Source organism: Brienomyrus brachyistius, chromosome 1 (genome assembly GCF_023856365.1).
Source record: "Brienomyrus brachyistius isolate T26 chromosome 1, BBRACH_0.4, whole genome shotgun sequence".
Lineage (NCBI taxonomy): Eukaryota > Metazoa > Chordata > Actinopteri > Osteoglossiformes > Mormyridae > Brienomyrus > Brienomyrus brachyistius.
In genome coordinates, this window is record NC_064533.1 from 39017308 (window position 1) to 39044823 (window position 27516).

Below are 27516 nucleotides of genomic sequence, written 5' to 3' on the forward strand. Positions count from 1 at the left end.
GCGGGGATGATGATTCAGTTTGCGGCGTAGAGCCTTAGCAGGCGGCCCGTCTCTGCTTATCTGTTGCTGCTGACTTCCTCTCCGCTCCTACGGAGCATCGCCAGCGCCGGCGATATGCAGCAGGTATTCGCAGTAAAGTCTAAGCAGCGATGAAGTCACTACTGCGAGCAGAACTCCGCTCCAGTCCGCGCACCAGGTTAATTATATATTACGGTGAATATTGTTTCTGCGTTATAAGATTTGCTCTGTGCCTGTGTACTTTTTAAACTGTCAAAAAAAAAAACCTATGCGGATATTTTATGGAAGACTCCGTATTCTTGGAGAAGCACACATCTTACCAAGTAAGTACCGCGTTAACGTCGTCTTTAAGCTGGTCACATAGTAATGGAGCGTGTCTTCATATTCTTAAAAAGAAATTGTAATTTTCATAACAAAAAGGCTCATCTTAGGGAGGTTTTAAAACCTCAAAAGTCCCCAAAGGGACTTTTAATCAGTGATGTTGTCGCTGTGAAAAGAACTAGAGAAAATCGAATAGTTAATTTTCTTTTACACACATTTTTTTTTCTTCGTGTTTTGGTATCTCTGTGCATCTGTTTGCGGCGTGTGTATTTCCTGAAAGGAAATGTCTTTTTGTTTGTGCTTTTCGTAAGGTCTTCGGTACCTTATTTTTGTGATAGGTGATCTCCCTTGACGCGCAGAGTGAGAAAACCTCAGACACTTAATCAAGTTTCATCTTAATGGTTACGTTGGTTAAACTAATTCACAAGCATCTATTAAAACTAGTTTGCGGAACTGATTATGATTTAGTAATAGTAATAATTTTTCCGGAATATTTCGTTTTCCGGAATATATTTCGTTACCTCTGTAACAGTGATAAAAAACACAAGCTTTTCCCTTCTTTAAGTAGAAACTTACTAGCAGAAGAGCCGCAGAGGATATCAGCGAAAAACGAAATCAAAACGTTGCTGTAGCTTTTGCTGGATTGTAGAAACCAGCAGTTTGTGTCGAGGCGCATCGTCGCTCATCTGTAGATGGACCTTGGCAGTGTGAGTTATGAGGTGATACAGAGTGGAATCGATGATATAGACCAAAAAATGGTAGCATCTCTGACGGCCGGGACTTGTCAAACTTCGGCTGCAGGTGTATCGGTAGGGACACCGCTTACAGTTGCGGTGATAAACGTTTTTTTCCATACACTCAGAGAACTTAAAATTGAAGAATTGCTGCCTAAGATCCTTCTTTGGTAAATTGTTGCTTTGTTTTTATTGTTTGAATAATTCATCTATGATCTCGTTCCCTGAAAGTAGGTCTACCTAAGTATTTTTTTTCTTTTTTTTTTTGACTAACTGAGTAGTACCATCCTGAATACTGACACCTTCCCCTAGAGCAATTAAAGCACCGTGGCGGGTCGCTCACTCCTGGAGCGCATGCCAGCAGCCGCACTCCATACACTAATCCCCGGAGCAGGTGGCCTCACTCCGAAAGCAACCCCGATACCAATCTCATGACATCATGCCTCCCAGAGACTCTCAGTTTCTCAAGCATGCGGAGCTTCTCCCGCACTGAAAATATCTGCGATATTGCTGTCTAAGCCCTTATCTTGTTTTCAAAAGCTTTCGCTTTATTTATTTGCTTGACTTTTTGTTTATTTATGTAAGAAATGTTCAGGAATAAAAATAAGCATCTTAAAAATGCATATTTCATTCCTCATTTTTTGAAAAAAATTGCATGAGCGGTTTATTGAATGTAATGGATCTTTGTGTGTGTGTGTGTGTATATACATATAAATACACACACACACAAAATGGCGAAAGAGTAGATTACATCAGTACTGAATGGCTTCAGCATACTTTTGTGAATAGATTGTGAGACATTTTTGGAAGAAGAAGGAATGCACATTGGTAATTGCTTTACATTTATCCAGTGTTATGTGTGCCTGTGGTTAGCAGTGTTTGTTTAACCCCAGGCAGGGTTTGGAGTCTGACCAATGTGATATACCATTAGTAGGTGCAAAAACAGGTTTTATTTCGTGCATAACTGTGTGAGGGTTCCATAGTGCTAGAAAGATATGGCTGATTATACGAAATAAGGTGTTACATGTATTGGGTTTGCAAGCGTGCTAGACAACACCATGTTAATAAAAGAAGACAAGTTGGTGCTGGAAACTGAAAATTGCACTGACTTTGCGAAAATGCTCTTTGCCTTCCTTGCATGGATGCCTCAGTCCTGCTTTAAGAGAGAGAGAGTTTCGATCAGTCAGGCATCTGTAAATAGTTTGTTTTTTCTTTAGATGTCAAAGATCATATTATTTTATATCATATCATTTTTATATTATATTATGAAATATTAGCAGCTCACTTTTTGTTCTGCGGATGTTGGAATGAATGACAGCATGTCAGCCCTCCTGGCACGTTCGTTTTTGGGAGTGTGTTCCTGTTACCCTACGCAGCGGAGAATGCGTTCAGTCTGGGTGTGGCAGGAAACTGCAGTCTACACTGGACTAGGCTGACCCCAGTAACTGCAATAACGCTCTGTCGCTTCCATAAACCAACTGTTTCCCTTGCGTTTTTGTGCAAGTCCCTCTACCTTTGAAGACACGGAACCCAGCTGTTTTGATATCCACTTTGAGGTTCTGTTTTAAAAGGCACATACTGGTTTTAGAGGGCTGGAAAAATATTGACTACAAACATATTGGAGTAATTTATTAATTTTAAACATCCCTGCAAAATATTATCTAAAAAATAAAGTTTGTTTAGAATCAATGTCCTGTGCACAGATAAACCGGAATGCTGTTGTATGTTTCTCAGTATTTAATTCTAGGAATTGGTAAAGACAAAATAATTGGTGTCTCAGGGGAGATTCAGTAAAATTAGATAATCACAGATCTGTCGTTGGAGAGGCCAGCAAATGGAGCCTCTTTTCTCTAGTAATGAAATGAAGCTGTTCGTGTTTCACTTCCTGCATCATCAGCTACAGCAGTCAGTTTGATGAAGTTCCCATCAAACATCCAGGCTACCAATACAATTCATGTGTGCATAGGCATTATTGGAGAATATTTCACTTTTAAGCACATTCATACACAGAGAGCAAACAGGAATATGTAGCAAACATTCATTCTGAGATGCTAGCAAGTGCAGGAAATAACAAACCTGGATATTTAACGGCTATAGACTTATATATGATGAGAAGTGTTGATGTGCACTGTTGAATTTTTTTTTTTTTAGGAAACAGTGTGAGGCCTTTGATGAGGCTGAAGGTAGAGCAGTTTTACACAGGCTCATATCTAGTCAATGGCAAAACGAGCTCAGTGTCATGTTTGAGACTGATGCTGCTTTAAGCTAACGCAGCACATTTCAAACCGGTCTGTAATTACGGGTTGGTGACACTTGCTGGATCTTTCAGCACTGGGCCTCTCACACATGCAAACGAGGCACATATGACCTAGCCTGTGGGAAAAAGCGTTTGATCACTATTAGCGGCCGTGGCTAACGTAACCTTCCTCCCTTCTGAGAGGGATGTCAGGTGGCCATAAGGAACAGGATGACTTCCTTCCTTCAGCATCCGTGGACACAAAGGTTCAAAAGTCCGGCCATTGTTGACAACAAGCCCATGGCCAGAAATTTGTTACATTAAAGTCGTTTAAACAATGGAGACTTGTTAAGTGACTTCAGTTTGTTCCAATATTCTTTTAAAAATAGAAGAAGACTGATTTACTTTGGTTTCCAGAATAAGCGCTCAGATTAGGTACAACAATTTACAGAGTGCTTGGATAAATGTTAAGAGCTGAGCACCTCTTTGCAAAGTATAGCTATAAATAAATGACCTCTATGTATTAGGTGATAAGATCTCACTTCTGATATTTTGTAGGGGGGAGGTACTATGGCTCAGTGTGTACTGTAGCTCTGGGGACTCGTACCTGCAGGGTTGGGGGCAGCTCTTCTGTGCATTAATCTGGATTGGTGTCCCAGCCCTGCTGGAACCCTGCATGGGAGATGTGTTTCTAGTCTCTTGTAAATTGACAGGATGGGTCATTCCGACTTGCTTTTGTTTCACCCTCACTGCACCTGTAGTTCGCCTATAGTCAACCCCTTGCACACACGCTGATCCCTGCAGAATAAGTGGTCTAATGGTCTTCAGTTGTGTGCTTATTAACCACCGTACTCCGGCCCCTCTGAGGAATGTGCAGATGCATGTTTGTGTTGTCACTGACATGTGCTCTCTGGAGCCCCCTGCCCCTGTGTGTACTTCATTTCTGTGCCTGTCGTGCCCCCCTCCTCCCCCACACTTCTTTTTTATGTCCCTGAAGGAGCTCCCTCTCTTTCAGAGTGTGTGAATAGTGCCATTATGAAGAGAGGAAGGGACAGGTTACTGGAAAACAGGATTGGGATGCTTGTTCAATGTGGAGGACAGGCATAGTGATGTTTGATTCATTCTTAAAATAGCCTGAAAGAGGAATCAAGGGGAGAACAACCCAAACTGCGCACATGGGGTGTATGTGTGTGTTTCTGTGTGTGTGTGTGTGTGTGTGTGTGTGGGCAGGGGGGTGGGATTCAGATCCGGGGGTGTGAGGTGACAGTGCTGCCCACTGAGCCACTGTGCCACCCTTCTTATTTGTGTATTTTTGTGTATACTTTGGATTTATTGGTTTTATTCATTTGCCTGACATTTGATGTAAACCTTCTTATTACCCCTGCAATCTGGTTTATTTTTGATTATTGATGGCATATATGCCTCATCATTTAGGTCCCTTTCTTTGTATTGTATATATTAGCTGAATATTGGCCTGTAAATATTGAATGAATGTGCTTTTTTGGTGCAAATGTTCACTTGTTTGTAGTCATTTTAGTGTGTCCTATTTCCATTTTGTGGTAAATTGCTTAACAAATACTAAACCTAAATTTTTTGAGCCTTTACTTGTAAACCATTTAAAACACATTGGTCAGTGTTGCTCATTTTGTTAAGCAAGTTAGCTTGGGTAAGTTGCTAAAAGTCTTCGTAATCGCTGCAAACAATTTTTGTAATGGGAGTTTTCTGGGTATTGTGTACTCTTAAATGTGACATCAGCTAATGGTGATCTCTCTGCTTTTTGTCATGAGCTAAACTTACATACAGCCATACACTATGTGCTAAACCAGAAAGATTAACAGTGGCTCACTCTAGCCTCTAGGGTCAATTACCGTCTGTCTTGTTTTCTTATTTATTAACTGTGACTTAAAAGTACAGATTTAAATTTAAATGAGGAACTAAACAGGGTGGCATGGTGGTGCAGTGGTTAGCACTGTTGCCTCACGCCTCTGGGACTCGCCTGGGTCACATGTGTGCGGAGTTTGCATGTTCTCCCCATGTTGTCGTGGGGTTTCCTCCGTGTACTCCGGTTTCCCCCCACAGTCCAAAAACATACTGAGACTGATTGAAGTTACTAAATTGCCCATAGGAGTGCATATGTGAGTGAATGGTGTGTGAGTGTGCCCTGCAATGGGCTGGCCCCCATCCTGGGTTGTTCCCTGCCTCGTGCACATTGCTTCCGGGATAGGCTCCGGACCCCCCGCGACCCGGTAGGATAAGCGGTTTGGAAAATGGATGGATGGAGGAACTAAACATAGAAATGTATGCTGTGTTCCAAGCATGTCCCTATTAGCCTCCATTTTCACATTTAATTTCAATTAATGTGGAAACAATTAACTCTGCACTGGATTATTGTTCAAATAAAACTTTACGATTTTTCTCTAAATATTTAATATATGCCATCTTTACTTAGTTTGAACCACCTTGTACTTGTACCACATACCACATGCATGTTTTAATACTGAACACCCCCCCCCCCCCCCATTGCCATATAAAAACTGCTTAAACGTACCAGATCTTTGATGCTCTGTAACAGTTATGAAGTAATAAAATCAATATCGCGAAAAGAATTTACAAAATATTTCCCTCTGTTGCACATCCAAGTGAGACTAATAATTAATACTGAGTCATCTATTATTCAATTTTCTTCTTTTAGCAAAAATTAAACAAAAAGCCAACTGTTGTGACATTGTGTAACACAGTGGCACAGAATCCGAAATAATTTTGAGAACATTTTATCAAACAAACCATGGAATAATTTAGATTACAATCAAGGACAGTGTTTTTTTGTCTTCATATCTTACGTAACCTGAAACAACATTGTTTCCCCCTTCGGTCTACTAGTAAAGAATCCCTGCTGAAGAGTGTTAATGTTGATATTGGGGCATATATGTGGAAATACTGTATAGGACAGTACATGTTCTCCATCCATCTTTCTATTCATCTGACTCCCAACTGCCAGATTATGGGTCATATGTGGACCTTGGAGCTGAAGTACCTGTCAAATGCAGATGTCATCTAAACTGTACCATCTGCTGCTGATTGCGCAAGAGCCTCTTCTGCTGTGGAAGTATCCGTGATATAATTTGTGGCTAATTAGGGAGCAGCAAAGTGGGTAGCAGTGTAGGGTTGGGGAATCCTGTCTCCGCTGTGTTTGTGGACTTTGCATGTTCTCTCAGTGTCATGCAGGTTTCACCCAGGTCCACCAATATAGCATAAACCCACCTAAAGAGTTACAGATAATTGGCATCTTTGAATTGTTTGTAGTTTGGGTGTTTGTGTGTGTGTGTGTGTGTGTGTGTGTGTGTGTGCGTGTGCCCTGCAGCTGGCTGGTGTCCCACCCGGGGTGTACCCCAAACAGTGTCCTTACTGTCTGGGATAGACTGTAAGTCCCCAACAACCATTCCCAGGATAAGCCTCTAATTATCTATGACCAAAGAGCAGAGTCTCAAAGGATTGAACCGTAAACCTGAATTTACTTTGAAGCGAAATAGCTTGATACTGTAAATTCAGGTGTGGGCACGCATTGCTGTTAGTGTGAATGGAAGAGATTTATGCTCGTCTGGTGATGGAAGATCCCGCGTTTTGTAACGTTTCGACACGGCTTATGTAACCCTGGCTAAAGTGATGGGTGGTGTCACAGAACAGGGTTACTCTTACACCATCATAAGGTACATTCAGGACCAAAAAGTTATGCCTGAAATACACTATAATCGTAATCCATGAAGTGTAATTGAAGTGTACTTGACATAGCCACATCGGCATAAAATCATGCATCTAGGCATGCAGACTGCTTCTACAAAGATTTCCGAAAGAATGGGTCACTCTCAGGAACTAAGTGAATTCAAGTGTGGTACCGTGATAGGATGCCACCTGTGCAATAAGTCCATTTGTGACACTACTAAATATTCCACAGTCAACTGTTAGTGGTATTATAACAAAATGGAAGCCAGTGGGAACAACAGCAACTCAGCCATGAAGTGGTAGGCCACGTAAAACAACACCTGCTGAGGCACACAGTGTGCAGAAGTCGCCAATATCAGTAGACCTCCGAACTCTGTGTGGCCTTCAGATTAGCTCTAGAACAGTGCGTAGAGAACTTAATGGAATGGGTTTCCATTGCCAACAGCTCCATCCAAACCTTACATCACCAAGTGCAATGCAAAGCGTCGGATGCAGTGGTGTAAAGCACGCCACCACTGGACTCTAGAGCAGTGTTCACTGGAGTAACAAATCACACTTATTTGTCTGGCAATCCGATGGACGAGTCTGGTGGTTGCCAGGAGAACGGTACTTGCCTGACTGCATTGTGCCAAGTGTAAAGTTTGGTGGGGGGGGGGGATTATGGTGTGGGGTTGTTTTTCAAGAGTTGAACTGGCCTGCACCGAGCCCTGACCTCAACCCGATAGAACACCTTTGGGATGAATTAGAGTGGAGACTGCGAGCCAGGCCTTCTCATCCAACATCAGTGCCTGACCTGACAAATGCTCTCCTGGAAGAATGGTAAAGAATTCCCATAAACACACTGCTAAACCTTGTGGACAGCCTTCGCAGAAGAGCTGAAGCTGTTATAGCTGTAAAGTGTGGGCCAACTCCATATTAAAGCCTATGTATTAAGAATGGGATGTCATTAAAGTTCATGCGTGTGTAAAGGCAGGTGTCCCAATACTTTTGGCAATGTAGTGTACCTTCAGATTCCCATTCAGAGAAACAAATTAGCCCCTCCATGAGATAAACACTCAAGCATGCGCTGTACATTAATAAATCCATTGACGTGTCCTTTTTATTTTCTGCAAATGCCTATTCAGTACAGGGTCAGAACGAGCCTGGAGCCTGATCCAGGACAGGGCATGAGGCAGGGGACTCCCTGGATGGGATTCCAGTTACCATTAATAATTACACATTCAAATATTCTCTGCAGTGAATAACTTCTCCATGAAGGTACAAAGTATTCATTTTTGCATTTAGCATAGTAATGTATGTGTATATTCATTTTCTGTTCTTCATTTTGATACTTACTACTGTTTTCTAAGCCTGTCCTCATATCTGCCAGTCATCCAGCTGTCTTCTTAATTACAAGTATTTGAGTTGTTAATTCAATGACTTTTTGCAATACTAAATTTTATTGATTTTAATTAAACGTAACTGGAATGTATTAGCTGCAGGCTCACATAAACTTTATAACGGTATTTAACCAAAGAATCGTAGTAGCCTGATGGGAGTGTATGTTCTAGTTTTGTCCCTTAAAATGAATGATACTTTATTGTGATCAATCGTTACTCATGTATAAGCCTTTAGATCAATACTGAAAGGACTGACTGACCTAAATAGAAGTAATTTGTGACACTCTTTTATAGTAAAACCAAAACAGTGATGGTAGGGTCCAAATACTGATGGCTTGCTTTCCTTTTATTATAGAATCACCATGGGTTCAACATAAATGATTCTTCACTAGGCTTTAAGTGTTTCATTTGCTGTGATTGTTTTGATTGCATTGAAATAACCAATGGTATCTTTCTTCCCTGCACAAAATTTCACAAACAACCAAATAAACAAACAAACAAATAGTCATAGCATATGAAATATATTGAAGCAAATGTATTAAAGTTCAAGTAAATTCCAGCTATAGTGCAGCCTGGGGGGAGATGCCTGAGGGTTGCTGTTTAATTGCCAGACGGCACATTGACACAGTGGGGCGTGTTCAGGCGGATCACGTTCCCAATCTGCCTGGTGTGTTTGGCTCAAATCTTCTCAAGATTCCTTTGCATTGAGTCGTTCTGGTGATTTGATCAGAGGTCGCCTTAGGTCAGCGATTTCAGCAATAATCCCTTTCCCACTTGTGTCAATCAAATGAGGCTGTCTTTCAGTGTCAATGAGGTGTCTTCTGCCTCTGTGATGATGGATTGCATCTTTGTAACCTGAATTGCTTGTTGCGAATCACTGCTGTGAGGACAATTGTGGATTAATGTGCAGTAGACCCTCCCCCATCCGACAGCACCCCCAAGCAGAAGTTCCCTCTGTAATCTCCGTGGTCTCTAATATCTCAGCATTGCAGTTTTACAGTTCTACATTCCAAGTTGGGTGGGATGACTAAGAGTCAACTAAGGACAAAGACGTGGAATGTAGCGTCTCTAGAAAGGAGGAAAACAGTCCGTTGAAAGTATTTCTCTTTTGTCTTTTCCAATAGCTATCTGAAAGCCTGCAGTTTAGGGGAATTTTTTCCGGAGATCTCAATCAGCCGAAGCTCTTGAGCCCCCTGTTCCAGAGGACACAGTCCCGGGGGAATACAACTTTTGGCCTTTCAGGGCCTTCCTGTTTTTCCAAAAATTAAGATACACACTGTGTTCTTCATTTGCATATACATATATAAACTCCCAACATAAAGCTTAAAAACGGGTAAAAGTAAAAAGTCAAATCTGTAAACTGAGCAGAAACCTCTGGAGAAAACCAGAGCACATTCAACTGAATAACAAAGTATTTGTAGTTATGCCAAATAGTGCATAGTTTTGTTTACTCCTTGACTTGCTGAATTTGGAAAAAAGAAGCTGAATGTCGCTCAGCATTCCTGACTGAAAGTCTGCTGGCCTTTGGTTATGTTAAGTCTGAGTCTCTGCAGACATGTTTACCCTCTCTCTTAATATTGTCCTTAGCTGAAGAAGTTGAGACTTGGTGGTTTACAGCTGGAGGGCATGTATATAAATATTTACTTTTAATAACATATGTACACAGCTCCGAAGCCAAACAGTGGCATGCAAGTGTGACTGAATGTGGGACCCCATTGAATGTCACTGTAATAATTTCAGTTTGATTCATTTTATAGTTCTGCTTTTGTTACTTTAATTGTTATACAAAGCCTTGTTTTATATTCATCAGTGTTGAGTTTACTTACTGCTTACTATATAAATTCAAACTAGGGCTAAATTACAATATATACCAGAATGATTCATTCAGCCGTCTTCCACCCATTTATCTAGCAGAGGGTCACAGACTCAGGGGGCCTGGAGTCTATCCCACAAGGTTGGGGAAACACCCTGGATAGGATGTCAGGCCAATGCAGGGCAAGCAGCCACACACATCTCTGGGAGGAAATCAGAGTGATAAACATTCTTACAAAGTGAAGCGCGATTCAGACAGACCCTGAAGAAGGAGCACATTCAGACTGCACTCAGGACCCGTCCCCAGTCACTGGAATAACCAAGCATAAATGAGACGCTGATTTTCCCCTGCCTGACGTGGTTGCCATAGTGGCCAGTACGGCACAAAGAGTGATTTACGCAGCATTCTGTCGTTTCGTATGATAAAATTACAACAAGGCATCTGCTGGGCACATTAAATATCATCATATTGTGGCCTCAGGCGGAGCACAGGCTCCTTGAATGTTTTCATTTCCTATTTTAAATTTCAATTTTAAAGTTTAAAAGGTACAAAGCTGATATAACACATGCAGCCAATAGGCCGATTAGGCGAGATGGACTGTACTGACTTTCTAGGAAGCGAGTAATACAGGGGCCACCATTTTCCACTTAGAGTTAATGATGTTTGATGTTCTTATTACAATTACACATCAAATCATCTCCCTAATCAGTGCCTTTGTCAGTCACTGAGGTCCTACATGTATCTCTCCCTCTTTTTGTCTTTGTGTAAAACCTACCATTTACAAAAGTCAATGTCGGGAATTGTATCTAGAACTACAGTGAACAGCAGGTCTCTTCAATGTTGTTACATTACATAATTATAAACGCATGACATTAAAAAACTGCAGGCTCACCGTGACCTGGTACATGATAAGCAGGGCTGCATTATCTTTAATTTCCCTTTTGGCAGTCAGCAATGTGTGTGTTAAAGCCAAAGACCAATGTAAAGAGATTATTTACAGAAGAGCTTCGGGGTATGGAAAGGTACAGATCAGGAGGTATGAAACATTTCAAAGGCGTTAAATACATTATCATCAAATCAGAAAGGTGCAGTGGCATGTACACTATGTAGAATGATGAATGGGTAAGCCAACGATGACGATTTTTACACCAAGGACAGTTCAGTAGTGATTCACACCTCAGATAAAATCCAGATGAAAAGCCAGAAACAAATGACTACCTACTGATGACAGGGATGTGATGTTTGTTACCCCAGCCACAGTGATTAAGGGAGAGGAATACAGCAACAGATCATCTCCAGCCCATCCGCCTATTTTTAAAAGATGCTTTTTAAGAGGGAAGCTCAGGAAAACGATTTAGGTGAGCTACTCTAGTCAAGGATAAACAGGTCAGAACAGGTTGGTCAGGCTCACCCGGCTAGTGCGGTGTTTGATCTGTGGTGATCTCAAAGACTGCTATTTATAAGTCCGACATAAAGCCATATGTGGGACAGGAGGGTCAAATTAAATAAAACACAGATAAATGAATAAATGAAAAGCATTCTGTACTGTAAGTTTTTCATGCTATTTCATGCCTGGACTACAAGTCCAGGGCCTATTCCGCTAAGCATGGATGACGTGTTGGATTGGATTGGGGTCCATTACAGCGGAACTGAAACATGGAGCAGACACGCCCCACATAAACTGGGGCTCAAACTTAAAGCCATGGAGATGTGAGACCAGTATAAACAAACAAACAAACAGAAACATAAATAACATGAAACATGTTTAATCCTTGACTCTTCTGGCCCTCCACAATAACAAAAGTAAATTATTACTCCAATTATTATCACATCCGGTACATGGCATGCACCAGTTCCGAATGATGATTTATCCTGTCTGTGCTTAGAATGCCCTGCACCAAAGCAGTCGAAAATGAAGGGATCAGTATAATGAAGTTGATGAGGAGGGCACTATTGATGAATGAGTCACTTCATGATTCTGACACCAGGACTAATATCATGCCCTTGGCAAACACAATGCACATCCCTAGGTCTGCTTTACTGTGAATCACGTAACAGAAGTTCATGATAAGTTTCGCCATAAATCTATGATCCAGTTTCTTTAGATCTATAGCTACTTAAAGAGCTTTTTTTTCTTATACTGTACTGCCATTTGCTTTTGCTGCCCGTACTATTACCATTAGTCAGGGCATATTCATACTGGCCAAACTGGGCAGAAATCTGACACTCTTGCTTGAAGCACATGAGAATTTTCAGGAATTCTGATGTTAAACCTACTGAGGATCACTAATATGAAACAAACCCTTTATGAAGACAAATGTGCATGCCTCTGACCTAATATATCTGCGATAGATTTGCTGGAGATGATAAGAAGACGAAAGATGCCTAATTCATTTAATTGATTATTAATCGAATTTATTTGTTGTTTGTTCATGTGTTTTTACCATCGCAGAACTTTTCACTGCCTGATACGTCTTGATATGTCAATGTACATGGGTGGGAAAATGGAGTCCAACATTTGTTACATTTGCTTTAAGCTCGACAGTGAAATGTGTATGAGCACTAACTGTGCCTTAGTACCAGCCTTTATGCATCAATAGTCATGTGAAAAATGTCATGTTCTTAGGGTTCAGCATTAATTACATCTGTTAGTCGTTATTAGTTGTTCTAACGGATGAGACCCTGTTTGTACTCATGCCCAGATTCACAGGGTCTCATAAATTCAACCAGACATAAACGGTAATAAATTGTTGTATGACAGTAAAGCAAATAATATATTTTGGAGGCCCAGACAGGCATGGCCTGCCAGCTTGTCCCTGGACTGTCATCTGCTGCCGTCCCCTGATCATTTACCCAAACCCTTCGGAAAAACAGTCTCTATTATTGGAACTACTTAATTCAGCACAGTAGGAAATTATCCTTTTCTTGTTATCCTTTTATTCTGAAGGAGAAATACAATCCTTATGAGGAGATTTTTTATCATTTTTAAGAGACAACAAGACCTGTAAGATACATCGATCGTCCTGCAGATCTGATGTGCAATGAGCTGGTTACAGTTTGCGGAAGCCCTACTTATCATGGTAACGTCAGCTTGATCTTGACGGGGTATGAGAAACACGGAGCGTCAGGACACACGTGTGTTTATTCAGACGGATTCCGTGTGTGAGGCGGCTGTTTATGCCTGTCACAGGTTATTATAAAGCATTTTGCATGTTCATTATCATCTTCTCCGAGCTGGAAAGCAGCAATCCTGACTTGAAAGGAGGTCATTCCAACATTGTTTACATTTATATTATGCGTGCATGTTTTCATACCTTGCGTTTCACTTTTCCTGTCTATCTCTGCACTTTATGGATGTATGCAGTACCGTGGTCTAGGGAACATTTTTCCATGCCACTCTGCGCTGAGTTACTGTATATGGTTGTTGGGACAGTAAAGCCCTACTTGACTTGACGTGATTCTAAGCGGACAGTAATGTGATTGTAGTGGTGCTCTGTTGTGTAGCATGTAATCCAGGTTCCCTGGGAACACTGATCGCTGGTGGCTGCCTTACGTGAGTAACAACAAGCACACACGTTATTTAGAGCTCTCTTCTTTCCCACAGGGTGACTTCACCTGGAACAGCATGTCCGGACGCACCGTCTGCCTGAAGCCTGTGGCGATCCAGAGCTTGTCTGAACTGGAACGCATCCGCCTGCAGGAGGTGGCCTTCAGTCGGCTACATCAGGACTACGACCTGGGCTGTCAGATCACCATCCCCAAAGGTGGGCGGGCTTGTTGCTTGGTACCTGTTTCAGGATACTTTAGAAACAGTGGCAGTAGCTATTTAGCTAACAGCGTTAATGCTATTCCTGCCAGCAGATGGTAGAACTCAGGCAAGGAGCTGGCTCGTTAGGTAATCAAACGCCACTTGTGTCAAGCTTTCCTAATTAATGACGAGCAGCTGGAGATGGGATATGAGGCAGCAGGTCGTCCTGAGCAGCCCAGGGAGCATTGCAGCACTCACTATGATTCTGCTCTCTGTGACCTGTTTGGGCAGATCTGTCTGCTGCCTGACAGGTACACCTTGTTGTTTATTCACAGAATGTAGTGATGTTACGTAGAAAAAGCTAGCGTTTAAAGGTAGCGTGCTGTGCCGGTGGTGTAAAGGGAGTCCACATTTTTTTGAAAAAGCAGTGCCATTCCATCTTATTTTCTGAGACATTTTGGAAGGACAAACCGTCCAGACAGACATCCTGTCCAGCTGGGCCTGGATTCACCTTCGCTAAGCGCATCCAAGGTTTCAAATGATGTGTCAAGATATGAATTACACAGAAACCACCTTATGCGTAAGATAATAAATTAGGATTAGATCATAAATCTGTTACTGTCTGACTGTACGTACCCAAATAAGACTGTACGCATTTAATCTCAAATCTCAAGTTTTAGTTGCACGATGTTGATCCAAGAAATGTATATTTTGTGACTAAATACTATTTGATATGTGATTGATATTTAGAAGGGTAAACTAAGAAATTTTACATACTTTCCATATTTTTCAAATACACAATTAAAAAGTGTTTCCAAATATATTCACAATTCTCCATCATCGTAGTAAAATGCCTTATGATAAAACCCGATATTCATAATTTGCATTCAGAAACGCAGAAATGCTCTTGTTCATATCTCAGGTGAATGTGGGACATGGAAAAGGAAAAGCACATATGAGAACTTACTCTTTGGACGTGTGGGAACTTGTTCCTTTATTCTTAAATTAGTCTTAGGTTAAACTTTTCTTGGTGGTGAACATATCCAAACCAGATGTCTAATAATATTTAACTGTATCTTATAAATAACTTTATTCCCAAAAAACAAGCAAGTGGGGTTCTCAACCACATTTTACTACCAGCCTACACCATGTACTGCAGTTTAGAGGATTAGATCATTTCGACAGGCTACTTTTCTTTGGTGTATGGAGTACGCGCCTCTTGGCACTCCTCAGGAATGTGTGGTTTGCTTTTGCTCACATAAATCTGTCTGCATTTATGAATCACAGCGTTGGGTTCTGTGACCCCCACAGAACAATCATTTATGGTGCTTCTTTTCAGATGGACAGAAACGCAAGAAGTCACTGCGGCGGAAACTCGACTCGTTATCGAAGGAGAAGGCGAAAGACAGAGGTACCGTCAACCCTGACGGCCATGTGCAGTCAGCATGGGGCTGCGATGCACAAGCTAGTCGTGTTGCTGGGATCTGATGGTACTTTGTGGCATAGGTGAACCCTGGCTGCAGCGCCAAGCCTGTTATATCCAGTTTGAGAAATATAACACATATGTTAACTACCCTGTAATTCAGGTATTGAAACATATAGTCCAGTCTTTAAACTGGAATGAGGAGAGAGAGGTGAAGAGCATACACTGATACAGAGCAATGCTGCACCAACCACACAACAAACCACTTCAGGGATGAGACCCAAGTGCAGCGGGTGATACAGTACTGCAGCACCACACTAGATCAAAGGGAATCCAACAGTGTGAAGTTTTCTTCCAGTGGCTGGAGTGCCAAACCTGCCACCATCCCCCGAATTTTCCCTGAAAGGAAACCTCGAGAACCTGCTTGTAGGGCCGGATGGAGGTTAACATCATACCCCAGACAATGGAATTGCTCAGGGGCCCAAAAGAGTAGAATCATTCATGGGATGCAAACCAGCAACCTTCCGACTGCTAGCACTGATCCCTAGCCTACATATTGCTTAATATAAATAATGCTTATTATTATAATTTATGTAAGTAATATTACGATATGGGGGTGGCATGGTGGTGCAGTGGTTAGCACTATTGCCTCACACCTCTGAGACCCAGGTTCAAGTCTCCGCCTGGGTCACATGTGTGGAGTTTGCATGTTCTCCCCATGTCATTGTGGGGTTTCCTCCGGGTACTCCAGTTTCCCCTCACAGTCCAAAGACATGCTGAGGCTAATTGGAGTTGCTAAAGTTCCTATAGGAGTGCATGTGTGAGTGAATGGTGTGTGAGTGTGCCCTGCAATGGGCTGGCCCCCCATCCTGGGTTGTTCCCTGCCTCGTGCCCATTGCTTCCGGGATAGGCTCCGGAACCCCCGCGACCCAGTAGGATAAGCGGTTTGGAAAAAGGATGGATGGATATTACGATATATAATAGATATATAGTATGTATATGAGTTTGTATGTATGGGTCGCACACCTTGGCTGTGTTATTTTTATATATACCGCTTTATAGGACACAAGAGTATATTCTTTGTGGAGCTAATCAGCATCATTAGCGTTGTATCGGTAATGTCCTCTGTGTTTGCTCTGACGTCGGAGAAGTGTGGGTCTGCCATGGCATTGTGGGACAAATCTGGATGATTGTTGTCAATAGTTGACCTTATTTGCCTTTTTGCAGTGTGTTTATCAAGCGTGCTCTTTGGCCTACCCACGCGGTCAGAGTTTACAGACTAATTTACCAGCCGCACTCATAAAAGCAGAAATGACACGCAACGTGTCCCTCATCTGCCGATGACGTACCATGGAAAATCTGGTGGCCGCAGTGCTGTGACACGGAGTCGGGCCATTTAATGCGGTGAAAATACGAGAGTGTTTAATGCCAATGCCTGTTCGGGGCAGACATGTGGGTGACACATGTCAAAAAATAGCTCAGTAAGCACTTCCAGCAAACGATTTCGGCTCTGCGTATCTGTAATCTGCATCTGTATTCTGCTTAATGCAAAACAACAAATAGTAGATCTGTTGCTCAATATTTTACTCGCCCCAGGGAGATGCAAAAAGGCCGATGCTACAGTATCTGCTAAAGACCTGTCTGTCTTAGTGGAACTAGTTTGATGGGGCCAATTTTCTATGACATATTGGTAATGGAATGCTGTCCTAAACTCTCGGGGTACAGTAAAAGAATGGAGACCCTCTGCAGGTCATTATTCCTTCGGTTATGTAAGGCTGCTTGAGGAAATTTCTAGTATGGAAAGTAACGTTTATTACAGTAGGTGCATGCGGGAGAAGGTTTTCCATCAGAATGGCGATGAGGGACTTGGCAGTTAGAGATGGGTTTATTGTAATTGTGTGGGACTGACCTGGAGGGGCTGTGACCCACCATAAATCCCTAAGCAAATCATGGAGGAACAGGAAGTACATAAGGCAGCAGCAATTTACAGGTTTTGGGCCTGGAGTTAAAATGGAAACAAAGCCCTACACACCAGTATATAGGTGCTGCAGAGGACGAGGGACAGTGTGAATGTACCAGATCACACATGCTGAGATAGTCAGTGGAAATCCTGGAAATGACCGAATTTTATTGACACTAATGTTGTTTAGTTGTGTAAAAATGAACTTAGTCCAGGAGAGTGAGACCAGTATGGGTGGTTTAACTGGTAGGAAAGATTTTACAGACATGCTAATTATTTATAAGGTCATCCTGTAGTTTTAATGAAGTTAATGTGTGATGAAGGAATTCACTACAAAGATGAGAATTACTACATAGAAATGCATTACCATCTAGAAAAGCATTACCACATATAAAAGCATTATAATATGGATATTACTTTAAAGCATTATTAATAAGAATAGCATTATTACATAGGTAAGCATTACTACACAGAAAAGCATTACTACATAGGTAAGCATTTCTACACAGAAAAGAATTACCTTGAGGGTTAATTCTGTCCCCCTAGAGTCCCTGGCCCAGGCCTTTGGCATCCCGCTGTCTCAGGTGATCGCCAACGACCGGACCCACAAACAGCGGCTGGACAGCCAACGGGAAGGGACCCGGGATGTGGGTGACCTGGTCACATCCTTCCTGCACTTCACCACCAAGAGGCCGGTCAAAGACCTGTCCAGCAGCAACTCATCTCTCAGCTCCACCTCAGAGACACCCAGTGAGAACACCTCGCCCAACACGCCCGAGCCCGCTCCGAGAGCATGTAGACGGGTAGGGCGCCCCCTACTGGATTTGATTGAAAAATAAACAGCAAATCGCAGTGAAACCCAACTGGGTCATTTATGCACATGAATCCATGCAGCACTGTATCCACAGTACAGGGAGAGAGATGCACAAGGGGGTGCTTTAGGTTCAGCATCTTCTCTGTACGGCAGGGCGCGATGTCTGTGGATTCCATCACCGACCTGGACAACAACCAATCCCGCCTCCTGGAGGCCCTACAGCTCTCACTGCCGGCAGAGACTTCCAGCAAGAAGGAGAAGCACCGTGACAAGAAGTTCAGCCTGAACCCCATCTACAGGCAGGTGCCCCGGCTGGTGGACAGCTGCTGTCAACACCTGGAGAAGTACGGTAGGTCTGTGCTGTGGCCTGGCACGATGACAGTGCCCTCTTCTTGGTGTAGTGCAAATTACATGCGGACTGAGTGAGTTCCCAGTCTGGTTAACATATGATGAGGAAGCCATTGACTTTAGGTCTTTGGTGATTTCATTTCAAAAACAGTAAGAAATGGACTGAGTAAGTATTGGAAATTTGGTTTAGATACCTTCATAATGTGTTATAATGGTTGGTATAAGAATTAATTAAGCAATAAATCATCTTCTGTTGACAGTCATAAGGCATTATACTGTTGATTATAATACTTCATAAGCTCCAATGAAGCCTTCATTAAGAATACACTATAGAAACCATCAAACTGCATTATTATGGTCAGTAAAAGAATTAAAGATGCATTTATCCTGAATGGCCACTCCAGGTCTGTATAGGGTTATTTTGTCACCCACGAGATTCAAACCAGCAAACTTCTGGACACAGAAACAAACCCCTAACCCACAGGAGCCGCCTCTTATGCAGATTTCCCCCACATCTATCAGTGGCCATAAATATCTGTTTATCCTTCCTTCTTCATTTAAATAGGTCTCCAGACGGTAGGGATTTTCCGTGTTGGGAGTTCAAAGAAGAGAGTACGACAGGTAAATGTCTATGATGGGGGTTTCTAAACATGCTTTTACCGATGCTCACATTCTGCGTTCTGCATTCGCAGGTCCTAAGACCAAGCTAACATGGCCTGTTTTGATGTGTTCAGTGCAGATGAGCACTGAAGTGTTTCAAGTGCCCTGCACTCTTGCACTATATTACTGTCTGAAAAGCATTCAACTGTATGTTACCATGGGGAACAAAATAAAAGGAAAAATGTCTTTGATTAAATACTAATTCAAGTAGGCTTTTAATAAGGCCTCTTGTCTGAGTCCAGCTCTGTCACAATGCACCATTTGTATCTCTTGCAGGTTCTAATTAGCTTTACTCCAATTTACCCATTTCAAGAAACCTGGTTTATTCATGACCCGTGTTTCTTAATTAGATATACCTACAAGAAAAGATATATATATATACACACACACTAAAACCATTTCTACCGTGTTTATGTCAGGCGGCCAGGTCATGTGATACGAGACTATCACTCTGTTTTGTAGACGACTTGGTGTGTTCACACGTGTGACTGGTACTGTATGTGAGTTGTTGGAGTTCCAGTGTTGCCTTATGGTACTATGGTATTTTACCTGATCTACATAGGAAAGGTAAACAAAGGTAGATATACAGTATGTCATCAAAGCAAGATTCTCACTATCAAACTTTTTTGACAAGGGGGTGCTATAGACTGATGGAAGTATTATGTGACCAGGTAGGGAGATGGATGACAGCAGCCTACAGGCGGGGATGTCAGCTTCCTGTTAGGATATGTTTGCATTTGGGGGGCAGGGGGGCACCTCTAACCAGATCGACCATATAACAGAAGGTTATCTGGAGTTCAGGAATAATATGGAGGGATCACAGAGAAGGTGATTGCATCATCAGAAATCTGAGAATGCACTCTTTTCACTAGCATGTCCTCTGATGCTGTGACCACTGACAGACTGGCTTACATGAATAACACCTTAAGCAGAGGCCACAGCTATGCATAAATAGCTGCATTCAGGGGGTTTAACTGTGTCCGTGGCAGTCAGGTAATCGACATTGTGTCATTGTGGCTTTTTTAGCTGCGGGAGGAGTTTGACCGAGGCGTGGATGTCCTTTTGGATGAGGAGCACAGCGTCCATGATGTGGCGGCCCTTCTGAAGGAGTTCTTGAGGGACATGCCTGACTCACTGCTGACAAGGGAGCTCTACACTGCCTTCATCAACACCACATGTGAGGAAAGAATCTGTCCCCTCCCGTGCTGGGAGCATGCCGATCGGCAGGCGATGGCTTGTAACCCTTAAGCTGTTGCTTCAGTCCAGGAAGGGCCTGCCCCTGCATGCCTGAGTGAGGTCCTTCAAAAAATTCAGCTTAGCAGTTCAAAGGAAATGGTTTCCATTTGCAAGTAAATATCAGTTCTACACTTCGTTTCTATTGCTGAATTTATTCTGATTAAATTCCTCACAAAAAAGCTATGATTTCTAGCACATGGGTTTAATTTGAGCCATCTGTATGACACATGCCCTTATGGGTATTACAGCAAGGCTGGGAAGCCTTTTTACCCTGTTTACCGTGGAGTATTTCTCCACCAAGAGAAGCCTTTTTTCCAGCTTGTGATTTTTGGGAAATATTTATCTGCATTCGCTGTGAAAATGCTTCCTGTCTTCTTGGAAGTTATTACATGCTAAGCCCTGATGTAATCACCACAGCACTAACCTTCATCCACTGCTGACTCTGGAGGGCACTGGACACCTTGGCCATTTTCATGGCTGAGTGTTGGTGCATTGATGCTGACCCTTCACTGCTGACGAAAACTTTATCGCTCCTCAGTGTTAAATTACGAGGAACAGCTAGGCGCCCTGCAGATGCTGACATACCTGCTGCCTCCCTGCAACTGTGACACCCTGCACCGTCTCCTCCGCTTCCTGTCCACCGTGGCGGCTCATGCCCCCGATACCTACAGCAAGGATGGCCATGAGGTGAGCTGCTGGGGGCCTCTTTAGGGCAAAGGGTTGCTCTCCTCGTTTGGGGCAAATAACGCGACTGTTCTTCAAACAGCCAGCACCCACTTCGAGTATCTTATCCCTCCCCCACACCCCCCCAAAATATCCTGCTTGTACAAATTCTGTTTCAGCTTCTTTTGCATCAGATGTTATGTCAGACGTAAGCAGTTCTTTTTACAGCTAGAGGAAAACCAATCTGCTGGTTTACCCCCGTTTGCATGCATAGCTGTAAAAGCAAAACCCGCTCAGATACTAGTAGTGGTAGCTTTGGCTCTGTTCCCGATCCAGAATAAAAAGCACGCACTGTCACAGCTGTAGACGGCCTATTAGACACTCTGGAGTTCACTTAGGGAGAGGGATCCTGCATCCCGGCACACTTTCCCATGCAGCCCTCTATCTCTCATCTGACGAGAAAACAGTATCGGGACTAAATTGGCCAATTTCACGGATGGAGGGGAAAAGAAGGGTTCCGCGTTTTTGTCACATGGCTGAAACTCCTCGGAAAGGTCGGAGACAGCCCAGAAAAGTTCCCCACTTAAGTGACATCATCCAGCGCTGATTACATCGGTGATGGGATACGGAGTTTGCTAATCAGCATCTTTAATTGCAGAACTGGCTCCCATGAAATTCAGAAACATCACTTGAGGTGTCTCAGCGGGTATTAACAAGCATTTTTTACACGTTAAACCTTGTTAAGTTGTAGCATGTGAGGCATTGGGTTGTAGTTTATTCAGTTGCAGATGCAGTTTACATTTTTTTATCAGGTTTCTTCACTAAAATTGAAACAAAGAGAGCAGATGAACTTTCACACACAGGAGGGAATACAGAAGGATTTCATAAGGAAACAATAAGTCTGTATTTTAACCATTATGCACCTGAAACCCTCTTGTGTGGTTCACATGAAGCCAAAAGATCTTGCATAGTAGCGCAGGAAATGAACCTTCTAATCCTGTGGTGGGTGGGATTACAGTGCCCTGTCAATCACTGCTTTAACCCCATTGACATCCTAGAAGTGCAATCTAACAGACATAGGATCAGCCGAATCCCACTATACCATGTAGTCCCAGATGATGTTCTGACATATCAGGGAAAAAAAACACTCTGTAATCTTCCCGGGAATGGAAGATTTAAACAGTGTGTTGATGCTGGACTTGGTCCCAGAATTTCTACTTGCAGTTCCTTGCTGTTTGTCGCCGATCTAACTCTGAGTATGTCGCTTGGCTCAGGTCACAGGAAACAAGATGACGTCATTGAACCTGGCCACCATCTTTGGGCCTAACCTCCTGCACAAGACAAAGAGTTCTGATAGGGAGTTCTCTGTGCAGAGCTCAGCCCGGGCCGAGGAGAGCACAGCCATTATCAGTGTGGTCCAGAAGATGATTTCCTCTAATGAGGCCCTCTTCACGGTGGGTAGGGGGGAATTTAGGGGATTAATGATTCTACATCAACATGCTTCCTTTCCCTGTCACCCACACGTACCTAATTCTGTGCTGGTAGTTTCCAGAGAAATTAAAAGAGCCCTGGCTCCGGATCTGAAGGTATTAGCTTCTTAACAAAACAATACTGAAGTCTGTTCATCTGTATTTTGGAATGTAAGCATTTCTCCTGGTAGAAGAGCAGCTTGAAGATTGGAGGATACGACCTATTAGGGGCCAAAAGAATAATCTTGTGTTTGAGGAAGATATCTTAGCTAATCCAAACTTTAATCACTATCTGGCCCATTCTAACTCTATTAGTCATTTTGTGGGAGATTAATGTGCTGAAGGTCCTGGCAAAAGTTAACTTTCTGATCCGGCTGCTTTTCATCGTGTCCATCCATCCATCTTCTAACCTCTTATCATGGATTTGGATTTCGTCTTCTATATTCAATATTTTCCCTGTGCATAAACATTGTGACAGTTAGGCGTTTGATTTTAGTATATCACAAAGGGATAACAAAAGAAAAAATCCACCAGCTGCTTATTGCATGTTATTTTTGAAAACCTGATACCATGCATCAGAAACCATGTGCTGTTCACCATCTAGTGTAATGTTTCTACTGACTGATGCTTATCTGCGATTGGCAGTTTAGCTAATTAGTTTGTTATGAGTGAAAATGACAGAAGAGTGGAGCATTCCAGCATCCATAGCTGTGAAATCACTGATCTTTCAGGTGGCCCCAGATCTACAGAACGAGGTCTTGATGAGCCTGATGGACACAGACCCCGATGTGGTAGACTACCTTCTCCGGAGGAAGGCCTCCCAGTGGTCGTGAGTTTGACTGTCTCTTCTTACTTACAGTATGTGGTCTTTACCAAAGCGAGTATGAGTGAGAGTGTACGGGATTGCCCCCTGGTGGTAAATATCCATAAGCTGAAATGCATGCTCTGCCCACACTTTTGAAACAGCCAATTGATAAATCCAGCAGTATGTCTGTACTTGTATGTTTTCGTTGAGCTATTTTGAGTGTTTTTCTTAACGTGCAATTAATGGATTTAGTGATTAGTGTTATACATCCCTCAGCTGGTTTTCTTGGCACTGTATGAGCTTAAGGAGGTATCAGACATCGTTACCCCCCCCCCCACTCCCCCCAGGAACACGGACCTCCTTCGCTCTGATGACCAGTACTCCCCGGACGAAACCCACTTCTCCAGCGACTCTAACAAGGCATCCAGCGGGGACGTCTCCCCCTACGACAACAACTCCCCGGTGCTAGCAGAGCGCTCTGCCCCTCAGGACAGGGGAGGTGAGCCATGCCATGTCCCAGAATGTTCTGTGCTGACGACACATGTCAAGGGCTGGAGCAAGGAGCCTTGGAGTACCAAGGGTGAGCCTCTCAGAATGACAGGGACAGGGCAGCCATATGCTTGAAGTTTATTTGCTCGTCTTGCATGCTTGCATGATTCTGTGCTTGCATTTGTAATGGTTTTATTTTCAAAATGCTTGGCAGTTTTACCCTTTAATATTTAAGGGTTAATGTACAACAAACTGTGCATTATAGGTTTTTTAAATGCACAGCTGCTCAGGCAATCCTTCTCACCAATCACATTCGAGAATTCAGCAGTGCCGAGGTATACAGTAACAGAAGCAAATGTGTTTAGGTACCCCAATGAAGGCCGCTGCGGTAATGCTTGCACCTTGATCTTTTGGTGTGGTTTAGAAGTAACCTTTGCATTCTGTGCCCCCATTAGGGGTATCTGATGGAAGCACCAACATCTGGGGAGCCTGGCATGCTACGCTGAGACCGAGCCATCAAGACCAGCAATGCAGAGGTAACAGCATGTGGGCACAGTGGTGGGGTTAACACAGGACCCTGTGCTTGCTGATGTGGATTTACAGGGGAAGCAGGTCTAACTGCTTATAATGATCACTTGGATACCGTAACAATATCCATTGTGCCATGGACATATTGAACTGAATTCTGAGAAAATGCACAAATTCTGAGAAAGCATTTTGATTGCAACAGATGGATTTTAAAATAACCCTTTGGGTGTCTAACATAAATGAAAATAAATACAGACCGTTCCCGATTGATGTAAGTAACCTGTTCCACAAAGCCTTTCATAAGTCAAATTTTATGTGTGGGATTTATCCCCATACCATTCAAAACACCTTTTAGCAAAAATCACTTATTAAAATATTCTATTAATATGTACTAATGTAAATCTTTCTTATTTAGCAGAAGCTTTTATCCAAAACATCCTATTTCGGGGGCAGCGTGTGGCTCAGTGGGCTAAGCCTGTGTGCTTGTAACCCAAAGGCTGCCAGTTAAAACCCAGCCTGAGCACATCTGTGGATCCTTGAGCCAGACCCTTAACCCCCAGCTCCCTCGGTGCCACTATAGGTGGTTGCCCTTTGCAGGCAACTTGCTTTGGTGGGAGGCATAAAGACAATTTCCCTATGGGGATCAATGAAGTATCAGTTATTATTAGCATTTCAAAAGCAGGGTCACATTTCCTATTCCACTGAGCCATACACTGTCCCCTATAAAGGAGGACAGATATTTATTAAGTCCGGATTTGCTTATGTTGGTTTTATAAGTGCGGAGCTGCCTGTATAAGCATTGTCCTTGCCTGGAGGAGGATGAGAGGCAGCATATGGCCGTTGGGCTTTGGTTGATGTGATCTTTCTTAAGCGTGATGTCATCGCGACTTGAGGCTCGGGTTTGATTCTGCTGTCTTTTTTTTCCTCAGGGTCTCATGGCAACTTGTCTGAGTGTGGTTCCCAGAGCTCGGGTGAAGGTGGCGACAGTCACCCTGGAAACCAAAAACAGAGTATGCCTCGCTCACGGGCCGCGACAGTCTCAACTGAGTATGGACCTCACCCCAAAATGGCGGAGAGACAGAGGCAGCAGTGGCAGAGCCTGGATCCAGTGTCCATCCGGCTGGATGATCAGTTGGCATCCAGGAGGACTCAGCAGCCCCTTCCGGGGAGTGGTGTACATGCAGCACCTCCTTACAGATTTAAACCAGCCAATAAAAATGAGGGCAGACCGCCCCCTCCCTACCCTGGAATATCCAGGGCAACTGTCACTCCAGCGCCCCCTCCAGCTTCACTCCAGGCTAAGTCTTCTGCTCCGCCAAGTTACTTACATAGCCAGCAGCGGCAGCTTGGCCACCTGGGCCCTCAAAGACAATGTCCTCCGGCTCCCCTCACTCCCATTGACACCTTCAGGTCATCAGGTACAGAGTGGCAAGACTGGCAAAGAGAGAGGTGGCAGATTTGGCAGCTCCTGTCATCAGACAATGCAGACACACTTCCAGAGACTCTCGTCTGAGCCAGGCATGCCATCTGTTGCTATGGAACACAGTGCCCTCTAGTGGAACAATGAGTATTTAGCTGTGCCCTACAGGATCAAATGACCGAAACACCATCTTTATTTTTTTATACATCTGGTTATTGTTGTTTTATATTGTAAAAAAATGTTTATTATTACAATTGATTTTTCTGTTTTGCCAAATAGAAAAAGTACCTCAAATGAAACACACGAAAGTATTAAATATTAGGGTGAACTTGACTGAATATTGCATTTATGTAAAATACAAAATCAACTCCCTGTAAAGTTGGCTTCTTGGCTTTGTCATAAAAATCGGTGTGGCTTCTCCCCAAGTGCCAGCATTTTCGTTTGTATAATATTAATCCTTAAATGAATCCTTAAATTTCATCAAATTGGTTGATTGTCTTTAGCTAGTTATTTATATTTATTGTCCCTTTTTGTATCTTGAAGCATCATGTTTTTTGTACACTTTCATGAAGATCAGATATTGCACTTCTAGCAGAGAGGGTTTTTTTTTTTACAGTTTTTTCCATATTTGCAGGTTTATTTTGATCTTTTAAATAAGTAAATTTGGAAAGGATGGTACTAGGGGTAGGGATCATGCCTGTACTCTGTATGCGTGCAGTTTGCATTACGGATGGGTGGATCGATTCTTAAATCGATTCGAAATCGATGATTTTGATCTGAATGTTTTCATTTTGAGAATCAATTGTAACGTTAAAAAATTGTTTATATTTATCTGGTAAATTAAATGCTGTATTAATGATACATTCAAGATATAAGAGGTTTATTCGTCACATACACAGTTGTACACATGCAACATGTAATGGAATGCAACCCTGGTCACTCTGAGCAGCTGTGCATGATAACAAAATATAGAGAAAAAATAAGGAAAAATAATAATATTGTCACGCCCAGCTCGTCCGACCTTCGTGTGTGCCACGCCCCCCTGATTATCCTCGTGTGTGCCACGCCCCCGTGATTATCCACGTGTGCTTCCCCGATTGTACCCAGCTGTACCCTGTTGTCTGGTCTATTTCAGTCCACGTCTTGCCCTGGTTCCTTGTCTGCCATTGATGTTAGTCTGCGTCAGATGTTTCCAAGTCCCCGTTACGGAAATAAATCCCCGGTTTTCCCCGTATCCTGCCTGCCTTGCTTGTTTCCTGCCCATCTGCCTACCTGTTCGCCGCACCCGTTAAACAGCGATCCTGACAAATATAAGATAAAAAAAATTATAAAATGTTCTGCTGTAGATAATCTGTAAGTAAGATTACCATAAGTGATAGGTAAGAGGTATTTTACTAGAAACAGGATATTAACAAGTGCTGGGTGGGGCCACCCATAACACTATGGAAACACTAGAGAAATGGAGTAATCCACAACCTCCTCCTTCGCAAACCTCGACAAAACATTTTCTGCAATTACATAAAGTAAGATGGTGCTAAGAGGCCAAGAATGAGGCTGATATGTCCGGTTATCAAATTAATGCAAAGCACTGCCCTGACAATTTGAGAGAAAGTTTCACTTGCACAGTATAAAACGTGATCACCCTCTATGCCAAAGCTTTATGTAGACCAGCGTTTCTCAGCCTGGTTCTTGGGGACCCCCGGACAGTCCATGTTTTTGCTCCCTCCCAGGG

At 42.9% G+C, this 27516-nt stretch overlaps 1 protein-coding gene across 2 annotated transcripts; it reads left to right on the forward strand.

Annotated features, from left to right (window-relative positions):
• Positions 1-26645, forward strand: LOC125747922 (rho GTPase-activating protein 6-like). Of its 2 annotated transcripts, none has more exons than XM_049023557.1 (13): positions 1-341; positions 13826-13985; positions 15309-15380; positions 17899-18155; positions 18320-18515; positions 19080-19135; positions 20201-20351; positions 20949-21097; positions 22348-22527; positions 23274-23371; positions 23695-23846; positions 24292-24372; positions 25294-26645. In XM_049023557.1, exons 1-13 carry the CDS (start codon positions 300-302, stop codon positions 25875-25877), a joined length of 2178 nt encoding a protein of 725 aa, XP_048879514.1. In that variant the 5' UTR covers positions 1-299; the 3' UTR covers positions 25878-26645. The 2 variants fall into 2 exon arrangements, with proteins under 2 accessions (XP_048879514.1, XP_048879505.1); XM_049023548.1 differs by having other exon boundaries at positions 4-341; positions 23695-23927.
• Positions 26646-27516: the final 871 nt, after the last annotated feature.